This window comes from Podarcis gaigeae, assembly GCF_964106915.1.
Source record: "Podarcis gaigeae genome assembly, chromosome: 15".
In the NCBI taxonomy this organism is placed as follows: domain Eukaryota; kingdom Metazoa; phylum Chordata; class Lepidosauria; order Squamata; family Lacertidae; genus Podarcis; species Podarcis gaigeae.
In genome coordinates this window covers 25439081-25459078 of record NC_139692.1, presented here as the reverse complement: position 1 = coordinate 25459078, position 19998 = coordinate 25439081, and the positions used below count along the sequence as shown (strand labels likewise).

At 46.6% G+C, this 19998-nt stretch overlaps 1 protein-coding gene across 6 annotated transcripts in view; it reads right to left on the bottom strand.

Moving 5' to 3' along the window:
• Nucleotides 1-19998, bottom strand: part of IGSF9B (immunoglobulin superfamily member 9B) — a 117962-nt gene that overhangs the window by 36174 nt on the left and 61790 nt on the right. For all 6 annotated transcript variants that reach the window (XR_014558319.1, XM_083714312.1, XM_083714313.1 and 3 more), the window contains exons 6-10: nt 17087-17228; nt 16215-16360; nt 9720-9862; nt 2456-2596; nt 799-915 (exon numbers count right to left, since the gene is read on the bottom strand). Coding sequence is in view for 5 of the 6 variants with exons in the window: in XM_083714312.1 (XP_083570438.1) it covers nt 799-915; nt 2456-2596; nt 9720-9862; nt 16215-16360; nt 17087-17228 (689 nt within the window). In the remaining variant the exon portion in view is untranslated. The remainder of the gene's footprint in view (nt 1-798; nt 916-2455; nt 2597-9719; nt 9863-16214; nt 16361-17086; nt 17229-19998) is intronic.

Genomic DNA, 19998 nt, shown 5'->3' with positions numbered 1-19998 from the left:
GAGTAGAAAAATGGAAAACAGAGAGAAGCAAAACTAATAGGTTCCTTCATCTGTAGCTCCAGCAAATCATGGTTTGATCTGGCAGTATGTTGCAAAATATTAGCACAGAAAGAGGCAAGTCTGTCCCATGGACTGCACTGGGGCAACTGTAGCACTGGAGGGAGGGGTCCACAAGGGGGGGCCTGCAGTAGATACCAGAGTGAGTGGAGAAAGTGGGCAAGTGAGAGCCAGTGTGGTGCAATGGTTAGAGCATCAGACCTGGGAGACTAGGGTTCAAACTCCCACTTAGCCATGAAGTGCAGTGGGTGACCTTGGGCCAGTTGCTGCCTCTCAGCCTAACCTATCTCATGAGGTTGTTTGTGTTTTTTTCTGGAAAAGTTTTCAATTAGCAATAATTGCGCCTCGGATTAACCTCATTGGCTACGATACTGCCACTGCGCAAAGCTATCTCATGAGGTTGTTGTGGGGACTAAATGAGGAGAGGGGAAACTTTGAGTTCCTTGCAGGAAAGGTGGGATATGATTGCAATAAAGAAATGAATAAAACAGAGCGGCTCATTTTGCAATTGCTGCTGTTGCTGGCTGACGGTGGCTAAGGTTTCTGCAGCTTCTAAGGCTTCCTTGCTAGGAGCTGGGTCTCTCCCCCACCCACCTGCGGGACGGGGGCGGCAGTAGTACAGCCCGAAGCGAAGCAGCTGAACCTGCAGTTTTGCTCTTACCGGGACAGAGTGTGGCTTCTCTGTCTGCAATATTCATCAAAAGCCAAAGGCACTGCAGATTTTTCTGGCAGGCCGGGTACCTTTCTCCAGGCGATGGCAGGAAAGGGGTCTCCTGCAGCAGCACAGGGTATCAACAGCTCCCTCCCTGCCTCTTGTCTGTACTCCCAGCCTGGTAGCACCGTAAAATAGGGTGGGTCCTGCAGCCAGGGATGGAAGGCAAGGGGAGAGAAAGGCGGGTGGGGGAAATTAAAAAATCGAACAACTCTCATTGAACGCACAGCCGAAACCTGCATTTAAAAAATCTGCCATCCAATTACAGAACTTTTAGCCAGTTAATGAGTCTGCCAAAAGCCAGATGGTTAAACAGATTACATTGACATACATACAATCACTGACCCATGTAAATTCACGGATGAGGCGGGTGTGCAATACCTTCTCTGTGTTCGTTCTCCCTTCGCACACTCTCTCCCACCAACGCTTAGCTGCTCACAACAAGCATGCAGCTTGCTTGACTTGGTTTGCACGATGCTCTCGTGCGCACACACTCACATTCATTGTCTATTTCATGGAGACAGTATGTAAGAGCTGCCCAATGCTGGCAGATTGACAGGTCATCTTCTCTGCTGGATGCCTCCAACTGACAGCACCATCTCCTCCTCCTCGACATTTGCATGCTGACTTTTTCAGCTTCTTAGAAGGTGGATTGTTATAGTATGTCATACCACTGGGGTCCCCACAGGCATCATGGTGCACTCAGATACCACCACCCCTTGGTAGCTGCCAGATCCTCATGCCCCTCCCCACTTTATTTTTTAAATTAAGGGTTCTTCCTCCCTTTTTTGCATTTTGCAGTTGTTAGGTTGATTTTATTAAAGGGGGCTGCCTTTTTTAATAAAAAAAATTGCTCATTGGGCAGGGAGGGTCTAAGCATCTCCAAATATTGGTTCCCCACCCCCACCCCCACACTTGTGGTGTTCGTGGCAGTTTCTTAGACTTCCAAGGGGGCCTCTGAGCTCAAAAGGGCTGGGCATCTGTCTTCTATCACATTAGCAACAGAATCAGACAGACTCATTTCAACTGAATGAATCTAAAATTCTTTTAAATCAAAGCCTGTGGTCTCTTCACTTAAGGTGAGCTGATCTGATTTGGGGCACCCAGAGAGGCTCTGTACTGTGCCCCCGCACACCACACCCAGCCAGGAGAGCTTCACAACAGTCGTCTTGCCATCAGAGCTGGCATTTTGTTGATGTGGATTGCATCCAAAGTTAGGCATGCTCAGTGCAATATGCATAGTTCACAAGCTTTTCAGTATGCAATATATCAAGAGGTGAGATACTAGCTGCCTCTGGCTCTTCCCAACTGTCCCTCAGAGTTATTGCATCAGACTGCTGAGCTTGAGGGAGAAGCAGAGCAATTCAACTGCCTCTGTTGAGAGACCAGACACCTTTAGCCTTCCCTCAGATGTCACCTAGTAGTAGCCATTCCATCAGGCTATGTGGGCCATTTGCATTCAAACTGATTAGTATAAGCACTTTAGGAACTGCTGCCTGACCTGGGGGGGGGGGGAGTTCTGCCCTCCTCCCTCCTTGTTCCTTTTTCCTTGTGTGCCATGCCTTTTAGAATAAAAGCCTAAGGGTACGCAGTGCCACACTACTTCTCTTTTTTTGTGAGTATGCTGCTTTGTGAGCCTCTTCAGTTAAAGAGAAATATATTAATGTTTAAAAAGTAAATAAATACCTTCAGTACGAGTCGGGCAGGGGGGGACTGGCCCATTGTACCCAGGGCATTATAAGGCACGCAGGTGTATGTGCCAAGAGCTTCTTCCGTTGCCTCTTCTATTCGAATTGAGCCATCTTCCATCAGACTCCAGCCAGAAAACTGCACAGGCAAGAGAGAAGACTAGACACATTGCAGTTTTTGAGTTTCATATGAGATATAGGGCTGTTTTGTGTTTTTCTCTCCGCTTAAATTATCTGGTTGAATGTGTAGCCATATATCTAAGTGTAGATGCTGCATAGACTGGAACAGCAATGAACCCCTCCTCTTCAGCTGACATTTCAATATATACTTTGATGTCATGCTTTTCATTTGTCAGTAGATGTCACTACAGTGCTGTTTGCACCACCTAGTGATTCAGGGTAAAGGTAAAGGTAAAGGTACCCCTGCCCGTACGGGCCAGTCTTGACAGACTCTGGGGTTGTGCGCCCATCTCACTCAAGAGGCCGGGGGCCAGCGCTGTCCGGAGACACTTCCGGGTCACGTGGCCAGCATGACATCGCTGCTCTGGCGAGCCAGAGCCGCACACGGAAATGCCGTTTACCTTCCCGCTGGTAAGCGGTCCCTATTTATCTACTTGCACCCGGAGGTGCTTTTGAACTGCTAGGTTGGCAGGCACTGGGACCGAGCAGCGGGAGCGCACCCCGCCACAGGGATTCAAACCGCCAACCTTTCGATCGGCAAGTCCTAGGCGCTGAGGCTTTAACCCACAGCGCCACCTGCTAAACTTAATATAACTTGTGGTTGTAGGATTCTGTTTTAAAGACTTTTCCTTTAAGACAATGGAGTTACTGTAGCTGCATTTTGAGGGGAAAGATCAATTCTTGAGGTGTGAGAGAGGAGCATTTTAACCCTGTTCAATTCTGCATTTTTCCCTTCTGGAAGTTCTCCCCTGCCCTGACCCCCTGCAGACACATGGATTTCACCTCTGCAAGTGAAATAATATGGGTATCTAAGGAAATTTCAAGTGGAGGCCTAAGGACTGTGTCATTGCCAGGAGCTGATTATGGGAGAGGGAGTTAGGAGCAAATCTGTCCTAGGTACCTAATTTGGATTAAAGAGTTCCAGGTCTAAGCACAACACATTAAATACAGGAATGGGGGCCTAGTCTGTCCAGGTACCTGTTCTGATTCAGGTTTTTTGTTCCCAGGCCACACAAGTCTCCATCTCTATGCCCAGAAACCTCTCATGCAGCAACAGGGTCAATGTTACAAGTGTTGGGAGCATGTAAAGTTCTCCTGGATGCAGAAGGCCTCGGAAGGCATCCTCAGTGCAAACTGAAGAATCCACTCCAAATTTCACAATCCTCTGGAATTCTGGCAGAGTGAAATCACCCAAACTTTCCAGAATGGGAACAAGCAATTCAGCTCATCCTTAATTCAGAAACGTCCTAGCAGCTGCCAGATCCTCAATGTCAGAGCTTAGAAAGTTCATTTTTTAAAGAGTAACTAATTCTAGTTCTGGGACGCAGGTGGCGCTGTGGGTTAAAGCCTCAGTGCCTAGGACTTGCCGATTGAAAGGTCGGCGGTTCGAATCCCTGCGGCGGGGTGCGCTCCCGCTGCTCAGTCCCAGCGCCTGCCAACCTAGCAGTTCGAAAGCACCCCCGGGTGCAAGTAGATAAATAGGGACCGCTTACCAGCGGGAAGGTAAACGGCGTTTCCGTGTGCGGCTCTGGCTCGCCAGAGCAGCGATGTCACACTGGCCACGTGACCCGGAAGTGTCTCCGGACAGCGCTGGCCCCTGGCCTCTTGAGTGAGATGGGCGCACAACCCCAGAGTCTGTCAAGACTGGCCCATACGGGCAGGGGTACCTTTACCTTTACCTTTAATTCTAGTTCTAGGTGAACGTGTCCAAAAAGAAATTAATTCTAGTTCATGTTGGTCCCCCTTTACAAAATGAACTATCTTGGCTCATGCTCAGTTCAAGTTCATCCAAATGATCATTGGCAAAATACTTTTCAGTATTCACAATGTTACAAGCAGCTGTGCTGAGGCATACAGTGTACTTCAAACAACTAAAACAACAACATCAAAATATGGACACAGTGGGATGTGAATAGCTTAATTCATTCCTTCAATCAATTATCACATTTAAGCTTAAAGGCCCCCAAAGTCCAACGTGTAAAAAAAGAAAACCCACATGTAAGAAGTTGAAGGTTTTAACTGGAAGTTGTTCAAAGTTCCATCCTAAAACTTAATCTACATTCAATTCACTCAAAAGTTATGGGGGCAACTTTCAGGGTTGTTCAGAGGTCTCTGAACTAATTCAGTGAACTTTTTTTTTTTAATTCAAGCTACTTTATTCCAAGCACTGTATAGAAGAGAGAGAATGAATTACTAGAGTTAGAGCCCTGGTCCACAGTTCTTTTTTATTTTTTTTCTTAGGGGAGGGAGGGAAGCAGGAAGAAAGATTCAAAGCTGCAGCTGTAAAACATCAAGAATCACACCTAGCAAATGCTAAGGAAGAGGAGAGAAACAGGACAGCAGTTCTTTAGATTTGGGGGGGAGGAGGATTCATAAACCAAAATCCCCTTGTCAACATTTTGGACTGCATTTGTAATCCCTTTGTTTCTGTCTGCTGGGAGACAGTCAGTTATCATAATTGGCCTACTTGGATGGCACAGATGTATCGCTTCGGGGAAACATGTTGACACAGAGCCCTGCTAATGAGATGTGGACAATTCCTCCTCCTGGCATCAGCTTGAATATAGCTCTGGTCAGTAGCACTCAACAAAAACAAAGTACCCTAGGATCACCAATTATTCCCATCATCATGATGGCTGGGGTGCAAAATCATACCATACCACCTGAGTGCCGGCCTCGATTCCAGCATATAGCAACTTATTCCAGAGTAAGCTACCATTGACTGTAATTTCGAGGGAACATATGCTCGCTCTCCTCCAAAGGCCAGGGAAGGTCCACATTCAGCCCCAGTGCCCACCCCACTTAAGGGAAGCCATTTGTGCCAGATCAGATCAAGGAAGGAGCTAGGCATGTAGAGGGCTTTGGGTGCAGGCCCACGACACCTATGTGTATCCATGTATAGATCTTCCTTTGGAGTATTAAAGTGGTGCATAGGACATGGTATCCCTGGCACTGCACTTTACAGCATGAATCACCCAGTAAGCAAGACCAGAAATGTATTTTTTAGGTTTAGGTGTTTAAAAGTGGGGACTGGGAATAGGCGGGAAATCTAGGGCCCTGCAGAAAAGAACTGGGCTCAAGCTTCCTAACTATCTTCCTGGATGACCAAAGGATCATCTGGTGCACTGCTGCTTCTCCAGCTGTGGCCAAGCAGATGCCCCCAGCAAGCTTGCAAACAAAGCAGGACTAAGGTATCCTTTGTTGCCTGCTCAAAAACATCTGAGATCTCATGCCTCTGAATAAAGCATCGTGCCAAACATTGGGTCCCTGGGAAGGTCATTTCTGGTGCTCAGGTCCTGACAACAGGAGGAGTTAGTATCCATCCAAGCAGCCCAGTAGCAGCTGTGTTGTCCAAAACAAATCTAGAGCACCAATCAAGGGTGGCAGGAAGGGCAGGAGCTTAGGGAATATCCTTGTACCAGAGAGAAGTTCCTTGGAATACAAAGCAAACACTAAGGTTATGGCTTTAAAAAGGTCCTGGTGGGCAGGAATTAGCTTATCGGAATCAGCTGACTCAAGAGTTGTAACAGGCTGGGATTGCAGCAAAGATGGTGCCTGAGTTACAGTGCTGGAGCCATGTGAGGGAACACAGGAAGCTGCATTATACGAAGCCAGACCATACGTGCGGTAGCAGGAGCCACCACAATGAGTCCCACTAGTTCAATGGGACTTTCCCCCTATTCTCCTTTCCCTGTGTGCCCCCCATTGGCTCTGGAGGGGTCAGGGGAGCATGCAGTGGGAGTAAGCAGGGGCACCATTCCATCAGGCAAGCAGAAATACATACACTGATGGAACATTTGTGTTAGTGCAACACTGAATTCCTTCCCATTTAGATCAGGATTGCCTACACTGACAGGCAAAAGCTCTCCATGATTTCAGCCCTGCTTGGAGATGCCGGGGATTGAACCTGGGACCTTCTGCATGTATAAAGGTAAAGGGACCCCTGACCATTAGGTCCAGTCGTGGCCGACTCTGTGGTCATCTCGCTTTATTGGCCAAGGGAGCCGGTGTACAGCTTCCGGATCATGTGGCCAGCATGACTAAGCCACTTCTGGCGAACCAGAGCAGCGCACGGAAACGCCATTTACCTTCCCGCCGGAGTGGTGCCTATTTATCTACTTGCACTTTGATGTGCTTTCGAACTGCTAGGTTGGCAGGAGCAGGGACCAAGCAACAGGAGCTCACCCCGTCGCGAGGATTCGAACCACCGACCTTCTGATCGGCAAGTCCTAGGCTCTGTGGTTTAAACCACAGCACCACCAGCGTCCCCTTCTGTATGTATAGCAGATGCTATACCACTAAGCAACAGACCTTCCCCTGAAAGACATGCAACCCTGGCACCATGCAATAAGTTATCAACGTGTTATGAACATAACTACTCATTGTATCTTGGTAGAAACAATCCATGACAAGATTATGGTAAACATGTTTTGTCACTCAGCTTGAAATCTAGATTGCTCATTAATACATATATATACATTTCTACCTTGCTCATTACAGAAATACATTCTGCTGATGGGAACACCCTTACTTGGGGCAATATCTGCTCATCCGGAGCTCTGGGGGGCGGGGGAACATTTGCCGCACAGTGTGGTTATAGCCAGACAGGGGAATATTGCCACCTTCCTGCATGGCTGAGGAGGGGGTGGCTGCCTGATGCGGCCCTCCACCTGGCCAAGCCGGACCTTCTAAAAGAGTGTATATTGCCCACAAGCCAATCAGGGCATGGGCATGTGGGCTGTGTCCTGCATGTCCCTGGAGTATTTAGGAGGGTGACCTGGAGCAGACCACCCTCTTGGTTGACCAACACATGATTTACCATCCACCCAGACAGTTAGAGGCCTGCTCAGTGGGGGAGCGGGCAAGTTGGCATAAGGACGTTGCTATGGTTAATTAGTCATCAAATTCGGGGCCAAGGAGCAATTTTCTTCTACAAGCAAACTGGCCAGCTTGCAGACTTTCGCCCAGTGCTATTTTTCTAGAAAAAGAGGTGCAGGAACTCACCATGAACACCTCCTTCATTCTCTTAGAATGACAATGGTGTCCACCTGAGAGGTGCTGGAACTGAGTTCTGGTTGAAAAAAAGCCCTGCTTTCACCTACCTCATAGCAACTGTCACAACTTTGGCATATAAGGCATTGGGCTGGATCCTTAGTCACACGAGTACCGCGTTAAAGGGGTCCAGAAAGGGTGACGCTGTCTGGGAATCCACAAGGAGACCGATGGGCCAAAACACCTCTCCCAATGGTGGGCCTATGCGAAATCGTGGCACCTGACCCATATCGGGAGTGATTCCCCAACACTGGATCAACCCATTGGGTTCCTATCCTCCACATCAGCCACAGACATCATGTGTCTGTGGTGGCAAATAGTGGGCATGATCCTTCTAAACATTGGGCATAATGAACACTCACTGATTTCAATGAGTGAGCTAAGCACATAACAAGTATCTTCCCCATGGAAATCCACAAGGCTTCCAAGTGCTCAGCTGTGGCTGGATTGTACCCTTCCCTGATCATCAACACTATCATGCCTGAAGTTGAGAATCACATTAGTAGATGACTTCCCTGCACACACACTCCATTAGAAACAGTCAGAATATAATCTTTAAACTGTTAATATTTAAAGGAAACTCTAAATATTGAGTATTTTGTTTAAATATTTAAAAGAATGAAGTCCTTGATAGGATTTTTCAAACCAAGGTAATAGCAGGATGGAGTCTCATTAAAGAGGATCTTTTAAGCATCCCATATATAGTAATATCTGCCAGATGACCCGTTATACTTCCACCAGTGTTAGATTAATGATGCTCATCTCCCACAGTGACAAGAGGAATAAACTCCCTATGAGACCCTAGATGGAGAGATTGATTAGATTGAAGAATCCAAATTATTGTTCTCTTCTAAATGCCAAGAGACTTTCACACGGTGTGGGGAGGGGAGAAGTGCAGCATCTTCGTATGCAACAAGGGTGTCCCAGCCGAAATTGACAGAGATCACATGGAAGGCAGTGGGTCAGTGGGTCATTAATTGGTAAAAGGCATTCCATACAGGACAGGAATTCAACCAGTAGGTTGGGACACCCAGGTGGGGGCTCTCACATGCTGGAGGGGAAGCTGGAAGATCCTGAGAAAGGACCAGTCCTGACTTTTCAGCTTTTTCCAGCTGTTGCTGCCATGTTGGAATCCAGCTGAGGCCAACCAAACCAAATAAGAAGAACTACATGCGGTGTTTGGGCTAGAACATGTTCTTCTGGTAAGACACCCATTTTTTATTTCCAAGAGTTCTGCAAAGTAGCAGGAGAAGGGCAAGTGTCTTTTTCAGTAAGAAATATATTTCTGACCAACTGTATGCCTCACCTTCCTTCAGGTATAGCTATACCTGAAGCAAGGGACATATCTATGGAGCAGGGGCACTGTTCACTTTCAGTTTTCATCAGAAAATCTGATTAATGAACAGCAATCCTATGCACATCTAGTCAGAACTAAGTCCCATTGGTCTGTAACTTACATTCTTTGTCTGCTAGGGCAAGGGCTCTTGCCCTAGCAGACAGATGAGGTTTAATGTTGTGCAACAAAGGAATCAAACACAATGGATGTGCTAGTGGAAATTCATTGCACAACAGATTGCACCATCTGTCATGCAACAAAGTTACTAGCAACCTGCTTATGCATTTGCTTGTGCAACAACGGTGAATTTCTTCATCGGAACATGTATACAGCTAAGAGGCATTAACTTAGTGCTACACTGGATGCAGACCCATTGAGTTCAACAAGGCATACTCATAGCTAAGCAAGTATAGGATAACAACCAAAACCTAGTTTCAACCAGGATAATTAAATCAGTGTGGTAGATCAAGATCTGGGGAGATTCAGCTTCAAATCTCCCACTAACACTACTGAAGGTTGGTCGCTATCTCAGCCTAGCCTACCTCATAGGGCTATTGTGGGAATAAAACAGGAAGGGAACAATCTTGCATGCCACCCTGAGCTCCTTGAAGAAAAGTCCAGATATTAATGCAAGTAATAAACAGCTGAAGTGCTAAAACAAACAAAACCATACACAACTAAGAGCTCCTTCTACCTTTTCAATGTGCAGAGGGCGTCCATCTTTGTTCCACTTGACCAGGGTAACCGGAGGTTCCGCCTCAACTGGACAGCGAATGTATCCATGTATCCCCACAGGAACGTATATGACGGGTGGCATGTTGACCACACGGGCAGGATCTGGGATGGGATAAGTCAGAAGGGATGAAGAGCTTTAAAATATGAACCCTCCAGACAAGCATCAAGCTTGTACCTTTCTACTGTGGCCTAATTGAACAGAGGTCAGCAACGTTTTTAATAATGGAGTCCAAAACCCCTCATACTAAATCAGTAACATTCATAAAACTCTGGCCTCCAGAGACCTTTATCCTTGTGCTCATTATCTCTGCCAGCTCCATTAGAGCAACACTTAGCATTTACATGGACCCTTACGTCACCAAAAATGTTTTATCTCAATCTATCTGTGCTAAGCTCTAGGAGCATGGAAGCATTTTTCAGTCAAGAGGGAGGGAGGGAGAAGCAGAGGGAGGGAGGGAGGGAGAGAGAGAGAAAAATATAGGCACACACCCCCCCTCCATCTTCTCTCTCTCTCTGTCACACACACACCCATGATCAGCATTAAAATCCTTTGCCATCTTACTCAAGAAGTAAAATAAACCTTTCCCAGTCAACATTTAGCAGGTGCAACTCACACCTTTCCCAAAGTTGTTTGCATAAAATTTGAGGAAGGATAGTTATGCTATAATTAAAAATGGGGTAAGGGATAACAAGGTTACCCGCTTTGGTACATCCCACTGGGAGTTAGATGGAGTGGAATTTGAGGTGTACTTGAAGGTCCCTGTTCAAATACAATGAACCCTGTAACCATAGAATCATAGAGTTGGCTCAAACCACTAACCATCTGGTTAACAGCCAGATGCATTCACCCATTGCGCCAGGAGAGAGAGAGAGAGAGAGAGAGAGAGAGAGAGAGAGAGAGAAGGAAGGAAGGAAGGAAGGAAGGAAGGAAGGAAGGGCTTTGATCAACTTCTCCATGTTATTCTTATTTTATTTTTATAGCTGGGAAGGTGGGTTGTACATCATCAAGCTGCCACCTAAAATAAAATAAAAATCAAGGCTACGGTAAGGTGGGAGCCCCCACTCAGGAGCATGAAGAAGAATTCTGGGTAAAGCAGAAGAGAGATTCAGTGAGCACATATTCAACAGTGCAATTCTAAGCATGCCTAGGTTTTGCAGAATTTGTAAGGAGCTACTTCCAGGTAAGTGAGTATATGACTGCAGTCCAGCTTTTCATAAGCAGCATTATATTTCCCCTTCCTCTCATCCTGCCTGCATCTCCCCCCCCCCCCCCAAACCTACTCCTGGAGGTTGGGGGACATTCTGGGACAGATTTGGGAGGCATGCAAGGGGGCTGCAAGGGGAAGAAAGGAAGTCTTGTTGTGCAAGGAAGCTTCCCCTCACATGACATTGGATATTGCTCCATGTTTCATCCCTTTCCCCCCAGTTATTAAAAAGATACCATATCTATACCACAGCCTTAAACTGCTTAAAAACAGTCATTCTCTCTCCACAGGGAACTCTGGGTATTATAATCCTGGGTGGAATCTCAGCAACCAGTGGGGGTGGGGGGAGGAAAAACATATATTTATCTATATGAAAACTACCACATTCAGAGAACTCTCAATTGAGAACAATAATAAGAGAGGAATCAATTTTCAGTTTCATTATTTTAAAAAAAAACACACTTCCTTTTTAGTTCTAGCTGTTGTTGTTAACCCAAGAGGTTTCACTGCTGCTTTGGATAAAGAAGTTGCCTGTAATAGACAGAACATGCAGTGCACCAACAGAGAAGGGATTTTTAAAAAATTAAATACTAGATATTACTTTTTAAAAAAATAAAGGGAAGGAAGGCAACCTAAAGTAATTTGATGGGAGTTCTCTGCTCTGGCAGGGACACTCTGATCGGCTGGAGGAGTATAATTGGAAGGGAACAGGAGACAGTATTAAAACCTTTAGCTGCATCGCTAAGGAAAGGAGGCTATTTTGGAACACATGTGGGGGGAACATAAAAGACAACAAGGACGGGGAAAATACCTGACAAACATCGGAAGCTTACTGTGAGGGAAGCTGCTGGTATACTGTCTGCACTGACTGGCAAAGACTCTCTGGTCTTCCCCAGTTTTGTGGGGAGATATTGCGGATTGAAACTGGGACCATTTGCAAGCAAAGCATCTGATCTACTGTTGTGCTATGGCCTTTTCCTAAGAGTTGAGGCCAAATGAGCATCATCTAGCTCACCACATGACAGTGGGTCCTTGAACCTTGGGACTAACCAAAAGGCTTAGCCATCGCCAAACAGGATGCTTCTTCACAGCAAGATCTGAATCAGGGTCATAGCATCATTGACAACAATTGGCTAATTTTGCATCATAGTGTGCCTACAAGTACACCCTTTATTTTCCTTCTCTCTCTCTCTCTCTCTCTCTCTCTCTCTCTCTCTCTCTCTCTCTCTCTCGGTGGTGGATACAGGGGTGTGGGTTTATTGGAGAGAATGGCAGAGCTGAAACATGAGTTGCAGCATGATTTGGGACCAGTGGCATAGGATTCAATTTTTAAGTGCAGGAGCTTATCATGACAGCTTTCGTAGCCAACAAGAGTTCAAAAATGCAGACATCACTGACAATCCATGCACATGTACACCTTAAATAGCAGGTGTATTTAGCACAATACCCATTTTGTTAGGATCAGTTGACATCCTTAGGCTAGTGAGTTGGCAAAGGGTGGTGAAGTGATTGTTAGAGTGTTGGTATTTGGCTGGGGAGACCTGGGTCCACAGCATTGGTCAACTATGCAGCATGACTGTAATCCTGCAAGCAAGATCCATTTGACTCAGTGATACTTAGTTCTGACTTCATAAGCTCAAGTTGTAAAACATACCGAGCTTTAACAACAGATCTTCTGACATTTGAAATGCAACAGTTGACTTCTAATCAGAAATGGAAACAATCTTGCAAGGAAGTGCCATGAAGCAGGAACCCCATCAAAGAAAAAGAAAGAAGTGCCCAGCCTCTGCTTCACTATTTTCCTTCATTCCTCTGATGCTAATCTGTCACAGACCATAGCAAAACTTGAAACCCTCGATTCCACCTCATTAACTTGCCTGAGCAAGGAGGGCCTGTCAACTACCCATGTGGTCCAGCACATGACACTATCACTCCTGCTCTGGGAGCAGTGTTTTCCCTCTGCCCTTGTTTGTACGCCTCAAAATCACTGGGGAGCAGAGATGGGGGGCAGAGACAAATGCATACCACAGTCAGTTCTAAGTCAGCACCTGAATCAAGAAATCTGTTTAGCACAGAGCTGGAACAAGGGGGTAAGGCAGAATGGACAGGAAAGCAAGTTTGCAGAGACCAGACCAGACAGGGAAAGACAAAAACTGACTGAAGGGAATACTTGGAGTAAGGCTGGAGGAGCACACAGGCAAGGCCAAGGCCTGTCTGTTGCCTAGGCAACAACTCAGGCCTCACCTGGAGGTATTTATAGCCAGACCAGGCCAGAATGAACCAATAAGCTGACACAGGGCGAAGCGACACCAGAGTCCAGGAGGGCAACAATGTTCTTTCTTCTACAACAGTGACTGGGTTCCTCTCAAGGGGCTCCAGGACACTGCCATGAGGTTCTTGGTTCAAAAACTGGTTGATTGCAACATCGTGCCTGGATCCTGCACCATAGTCCTCCAAATCTCATCCTCCACATCTTCCTGTGTCTGCTCCCTTGCGCTACTTAGCCTTGTCCAATTAGCAGTATTACAGAACAGAGACTAAAACCTCCTTTTGCATCCTCCGCTTTCTGGTCCACTGACTATTTGGGAATTCCAGATTCATTCGCTTTTGTTTTTCTCCTCCCCTTCCCTTGGGTGATGGGGGTGGGGAGCAAAAAAAAAGGCGACGGGTAATTCCTAGCGTCAAACCAAGAGTGATTGAATGACGCCACCATTGTCAGGGATTTTGGATCCCCCTGCTTCTGTGATTGATGGGAACAAGTCAAAAGGAGGAGGGAGGGCATTAATCCTTATTATTCTGGCTTTAGAGGGTTTTGTGTTCGTTTCTTTTCGCTTTCCAAATTTGATAGCCTGCCAGGGACAAAATTAAAAAAAGAAAAAACCCACACAACAGAGGTATTAAAGATTAAAAACCAAATGATTAAAATCCATAAAAGAGCCTTGCATATTCCCATGCAGCAGTGTTCCAGCGGCACTCAGCACATGAATTGTGAACGGGAGTAAGATCCTCCAGAAGGAGAGGGATTTTTCAATCAGAGGTTTTGTCTGATCACACTGCACTGCACAGCGCACACACAAACACACCACTCCCCCAGCCCATCACACTTTGCAAACAGCTGACAACCACCAAGGACTGAAACGTTTATCAAGGTCATCTGATGCCGTCTGTGGCATCGTAACCCAGATTCATATCCAGGGCGTAATGAGGAACTTGATTTGTATACACACAGTTTAGTGCCATGTCTTAGGAAATGTAATCAACATAGGCTCAAGGGATTGGTAACGGGACACTGAGCTTTTTCACTTCTAGGTCACTGGACAGCATCCAACTTGGTTGATTAATGACTGGCCAAAAGCCGTTGCCATCTGACAGCTACTTGGGGAACACTGAACGAGACAGCTTTCCCTCCCAGACAAGAACTGGAGCAAAAGTGACCCGGAAAACCGGAACCTAAAAGTGATCCGCCTTTCCTCCTAGGTTCATAGCATGTTGCAGATGCGTATGAAGCACCAAAGTCCAAACAGTGAATCCAGAACCAGGAAGAGCTTTTAATTCTGGGCAAAAATGTAACCATAGTTAGGAGATGTGGAACATGCTGCAGGCACAGTCACTTTCTCCTCCTCATTTTTCTGGCATTAATCCCTCTCCTGTCTGTGGTTTACTTTTTAAGCAATGGTGTAGTGTTGCACCAAGGTTAACACAGACCATGGTTAGAAGTAACCAGTGTTACACCCTGTTTTCAAGGAAACTGTGGCTAGCACTAACTTAACTGCAAATGCAACACTATTTTATTTTATTTAACAACAGTTATATACCACTTAATTGTAAAAATGATGATGGGTTTTGTAGTCCAAACTATCTGGGAGGGCACTAGTTTGGGCAAGTGGTCATATGTGGTCAAAGTGCACAGCAATGACCCATGAGCCAATATCTGGGTTGCTTCAAGGAGCCTCAGGCAGTGCCTGCTGAATACGGCTGGTTGTTACTATATGCTTTGGGCTTTCACCTTGGAGGCAAAAGCCTGCCCTTTCCCAAGCTGCTTGCTGTTTTATTGATCCCCAACTTCCTTCTCAAAGGCAGTGGCATGCCAAGTGTGCCAGGGCATCTGCACACTACTGTGTCCCTTCCAGCTCAGCCTTGTGGTTAACATCCAACTCACACGGCTGGGTCTGGGAGCCGCAGCACAGCTCTCTTGAGATAAAACCAGCCATCTTGAGATAAAACAAATGTAACAGAGATATAAAACCATTCTGATGCACTTGAGTTTGCAAGGATCGGTGTGGTATCTCACCTATAGTTTGAAAAACCCCTGGAAACAAATGTATACACGTACACAAGCACACGCTAGGGACTCCACCAATCCTACCTACCCCTTTGGCAACTGCCCTTCCCCTACAGCTGACCAAACACCCCTCCCTTTACACCTCACCAAGCCTCTCCCCTCGATCCAACATCCAGCCCCTTTTAAAGCAGAGGGGGAGGCATTTCACAGAGCATCTTGCTAAACTGCACTGTGAAGCACATCTCCCCTCTTTCCCCTGCAGGTGAGTTTAACAGAGAGGAGACAGGTGCTCCCTGAATCACAGCCTGAAAGGCACTCCCACCGCCCCATTAAACCCTGATGCACGGCCAGTCTGCCTGGGCCAGCCTGCTGCTCCTCACACTGCAGTTGGCATGGCTGCCATAACCTGCAGAGCAGGACAACATTTTACGTGTGTGTGAGAGAGAGACAGTGAGTGAGGGGTTAAACTGTGTCCTGTTTGAGGGGTGGGGGGCTGCAGGAAGCAACGCTGGCCAAGCACCTAGCAGATTGCAAGCACTGGTTTAAAAACAAAGAATTAAATAAAAGCTGATGGGTGTGCATCCTGCCTAGGCAAGGAGTGGCAGCTTAACCCTCCCCGGGGACATCTAATACTCATATGATACTCTAACTCTGAAGCATCTGCTGCTTGGTACAATATGGCAGGGCTAGGTAGCATTGCATTAAACAAAGCAATTAACCCAGCAACCGCACTGATCAGCTTGTGCCTCGTCAGTCCCAGTAATTTAGGCACAATTTATTCTCCACTCTCTGGGCTGACGTTGTGCCAACACAGTCATCTCAGTGCCTGTAAAAAGTTACGGGGAGGCTGCACAGGGATGCCACTGCCGACATTTCTCATGCCAGTAAGCATGTCATTGACTGTCCTCCTGTGTCTGGGAACTCATCACCCAGGCAGCCTCCATTCACCCCAGACAAATGCACTCACACTGCACAGTCAGGTAGGCAGAGGCTGATGGCGAGCGCCCCAGGCTGTTGCTTGGAATGCAGGTGTATTTTCCAGCATCCTCAGGCTTGACTCGGAAGATGATCAGCGTCCCATCAATCAGGATCCGAACCCGCAGCTTTAGGTCGCTGCAATGGAAAAGGAGCAAAAGAGAGGACAAGTGAGCAACAACAGGGTCAGGGAGAAGGGGGAATCCAGTGTGTAGCAGAAGGAACATAGCTCAGTGTTAGAGCATGCGTCTTGCATGCAGAAGGTCCCAGGTTCAATCCCCGGGAATCACCAGGTAAGGCTGGGAAGATAACCATGTCTGAAAACCTGGAGAGCTGCTGCTGCCAGCCAGTGTGGCGAGTCCTGAGCTAGATGGGCCAAGGCTCTGACTCAGTAAATGGCAGCTTCCTTGGCTCAATTATGAATGATTTAACACCACTGAATGTGAACTACATGATGGGCCAGAGGCAGACATCTCCTGACTATACAAACTCCCGATATTGACAGGTTTGCAGCACAGCACAGAGGACTTAAGCACAAAGCCAGAGACATACTTGGGATCTCCCATGGCTTTTACAACAATTGAACAGTTAGTCTGGACAGGGAGGCAAGTTCAATCAGGATCACAGCATTGGGGAAGAGGGTTGATCCTATCCATCAAACCTTGCCATCAAACGTATGTGTCAAATGCATTTAATTAAAAATGAATAACTGTTAGTGGATGATTCCAAGGGCCTCCTGCTGGAGTGTGCAGTCCTTTGAAAAGAGAGCTGAGGCTGCTTGCTCACCCTAGCTGCCCCATTCCCAACCGCATCCTTCACCAAGACCAGACAAGAAAGAGAGACCCGAAAACAATCCAAACTCACTTCTTAAAGTAGACGTTCTCATCTTCCCAGTGCCAAGTGTAGGTCAGGTTGCCTGGATATGCCTCAGCCTGGCAGGTGAACATTGCATCCTGGGAGATGTTAACCGTGATGTTCTCTGGAGGGGAAACGATGAAAGGGGGTCCTGTGGGAGAGCAGGAGACAAACAGTTACCTCAGCAGCCAAGAAAGGGAAGATGAGCTCATTGCTAAGAGCGGCTGACTTAACGGTGCAGGGAACGAGAGCAAGAAGAGCCACCGTGCCTAACGAACACAAACTCTTGGCATTTCGCCCAGGTCACATAATCCAGCACAGCTCCACTCTGAATTCCTCCCTCGTAGAATAAGAACCGTGTACTTTTGAGTTGGTGCATCTGGCCCTGAGACGACTTTGCCGTAAGAACATAGGAAGCACCCCATTGAATCAGGCCAAAGGACCCATCTGGTCCAGCACGGGAACTGAGCATTCTGAACTTCTCACTCTCAAAAGGTGCTTAAGGCAAACTTCTCAGGCTCAACTCCTCAATCCCACCTCAATGGGTACTGGGCCATAGCTCACTGGCAGAGCCTTGCTTTGTATGCAGGAGGCTCCAGATTCAATCTCAACCATCTCCAGGTAAGGACTGGGAGAGCTCTGTCTGATACTCTGCAGAGCCACTGCCTGTCACTGTGTGGAGATTCCAGGCCACAGGCCAATGTTGGCCAACCAGGGGGTCCAATTTGGCCCACAAGGCTGTTTTCCCCAAATCACGCAGGATCGTCAATCAGCTGATATCACTCAGATGATGGAAGGGAGCAGGGGTTCAGTTCTGTTTTGGTTGCACATGCAAGTCCCCAGCAGGGAACAGCTGCTCACAGCCAAAACAAAATTTGACCCATTGCTCTTCAGCCAAAGAAAGCAGCCTCAGTTGCTGTTATTTGCAGACATTGCCTACGAGAGAGACTTTTCCCACCCACAGCCAATGTTTGCAAATTCCAATGTAGACTACTGGTCTTGAACTGATGGACTGGGACCCATCAGTGAGTCACAGCCTGATCCAAGATGAGTAACAAGAAGAGCATTGCCACCATGCAAAAGTAAGGCAAAATATTTAGAAATTGGTCCCCAAATGCATGTTTGGGTTAAAAGTGGGACTGAGAAAAGTGAAGGTACCTGTTGTGCGCAATAATGAGCTAGCTGGACCATTAGCCTGGCTCAATATTGCAGCCATCTCCCAAATTCCCAACTCCAAATCTAGAATACTAGGATAATGTTGGCTTGCTACAGAGGTTTGTGGTCACGATTATCAAGATGTTATGAGTTGCTTTCAATTTTCTGAAGTGCTAGAAAAATGCTTATTACTATGATTATCTATAGCCCAATTTCAACATTTGGCAAAGGGCCATTTTTAAATTGAAAAGAATTATTACGGGGGTGTTAACAATGGCCACGTTTTCCCCTCAGAGCTAGATGGGAAATGAATGTTTATGTATCTATGTGTCAGTCACCACATGGCACAGATTCTGAATATACAGCATTTCTCAGCAAGGCTGCTGCAGAACCATCATGGGTGCTTGAAACACCCAGATCCTACAGAAAAGTAAAGAGGCTAGTCCTCATGGCTATCATGTTTCCTGTCCTTGAGACAGATGAAGAGAGCAGCTGCAAAGGATTCTGGGGTTTGCATTGAAGTTGGCCCCTAAATCAGGCATTTCCCTCTGCTATATGTAATAAGGGGCATGTTTAAAAGAGGTTATCTGTCACTGGCATCTAGGAAATTGAATTCTGTGGGGATTCAAATAAGACAGCTTTGTGTGTATATGCAAGTACATACAAATCATGGCCTGGGTGTGACTCCATTACACCATACGTTTAAAGCACTGTGATACCACTTTAAACAGTCAGAATCCCGGGAGAGTGCTGGCCAGTGGTCAGGAATGATGGGAGTTGTAATCCAAAACCAGGTTGGCAAAGGCTTGGCCTGTGAGGTTGCAAACACTGCTTTAAATCAGCATTATTTGCACAGAACAACATTTCTGCTCTTGCAAATTTTACACTCTCCTCTCCAGGAGCAAATGTTGGCTAGATTAAAAGAGGTTTTTGCTTTGTTTATGAAGGAAAGTTGTACATGCACCATTAAAAACAAAAAAGGCTATTTTCTCTCCAAATAGATCTCTCCCTTCCCCACCCCACCCCCCATTTTTCATTTTAAGACTCTCCAGACTTTGGAAGGAGGGTGTGAATTAAAACAGTCTGCCTATAAACCAGGATGGCTGTTCAATCAGGATGGCAGGCCCATGCACAATTGTGTTCCAATTAAATGGATTTTTCTTTAATACTAATGGAATGCAGGGCCATTAACTGCCATCATGACAGACGAATGCCACTTACACATTTGCGGTGTCTGAAAAGGCCTGGGAGTTCTTTTTTTTTAAAGCTGGGGTGGCCAGCTGAGAAGGAGGTCAGGGCTCCTGCAGATTTAACAACTGCGCAGAAGAGGACAGTTTTGCAGGACATAGATCATTCCTCTTCTTTAAAAGACAGAAACCTTTTGCTTCCAAGAAAAGAGGGTGGTGGCAGCTGTCTGCCCTGCATTAATAACTTCGCAAGGGAGCCTTGGAGTGACTGTCACATAGCTGGGGTGAGGGGGCGGGTCACACATGTACTGCAAAGAGGGCACAAATACAAATAATATACTTGGGGGGGACCTGCCTAACATATTTTGAAGAATCCCAAGGCTTGCAGAAGTTCAAGAGAATCTTTAAAAAAAAATCTAAGGGGGGACAATGTACCCCAAAAAACAAGTGGAGTGGGCGTGCTCAGTAACTACTGAATGTTGTGTGTTAGTTGGAACAATCTCCACCACCCAGCCCAGTTTGAGCTCCTTAATATCCAGTAGTCAAGCAAGGCTATTGGGGAGGAACCCTGATCAAGAG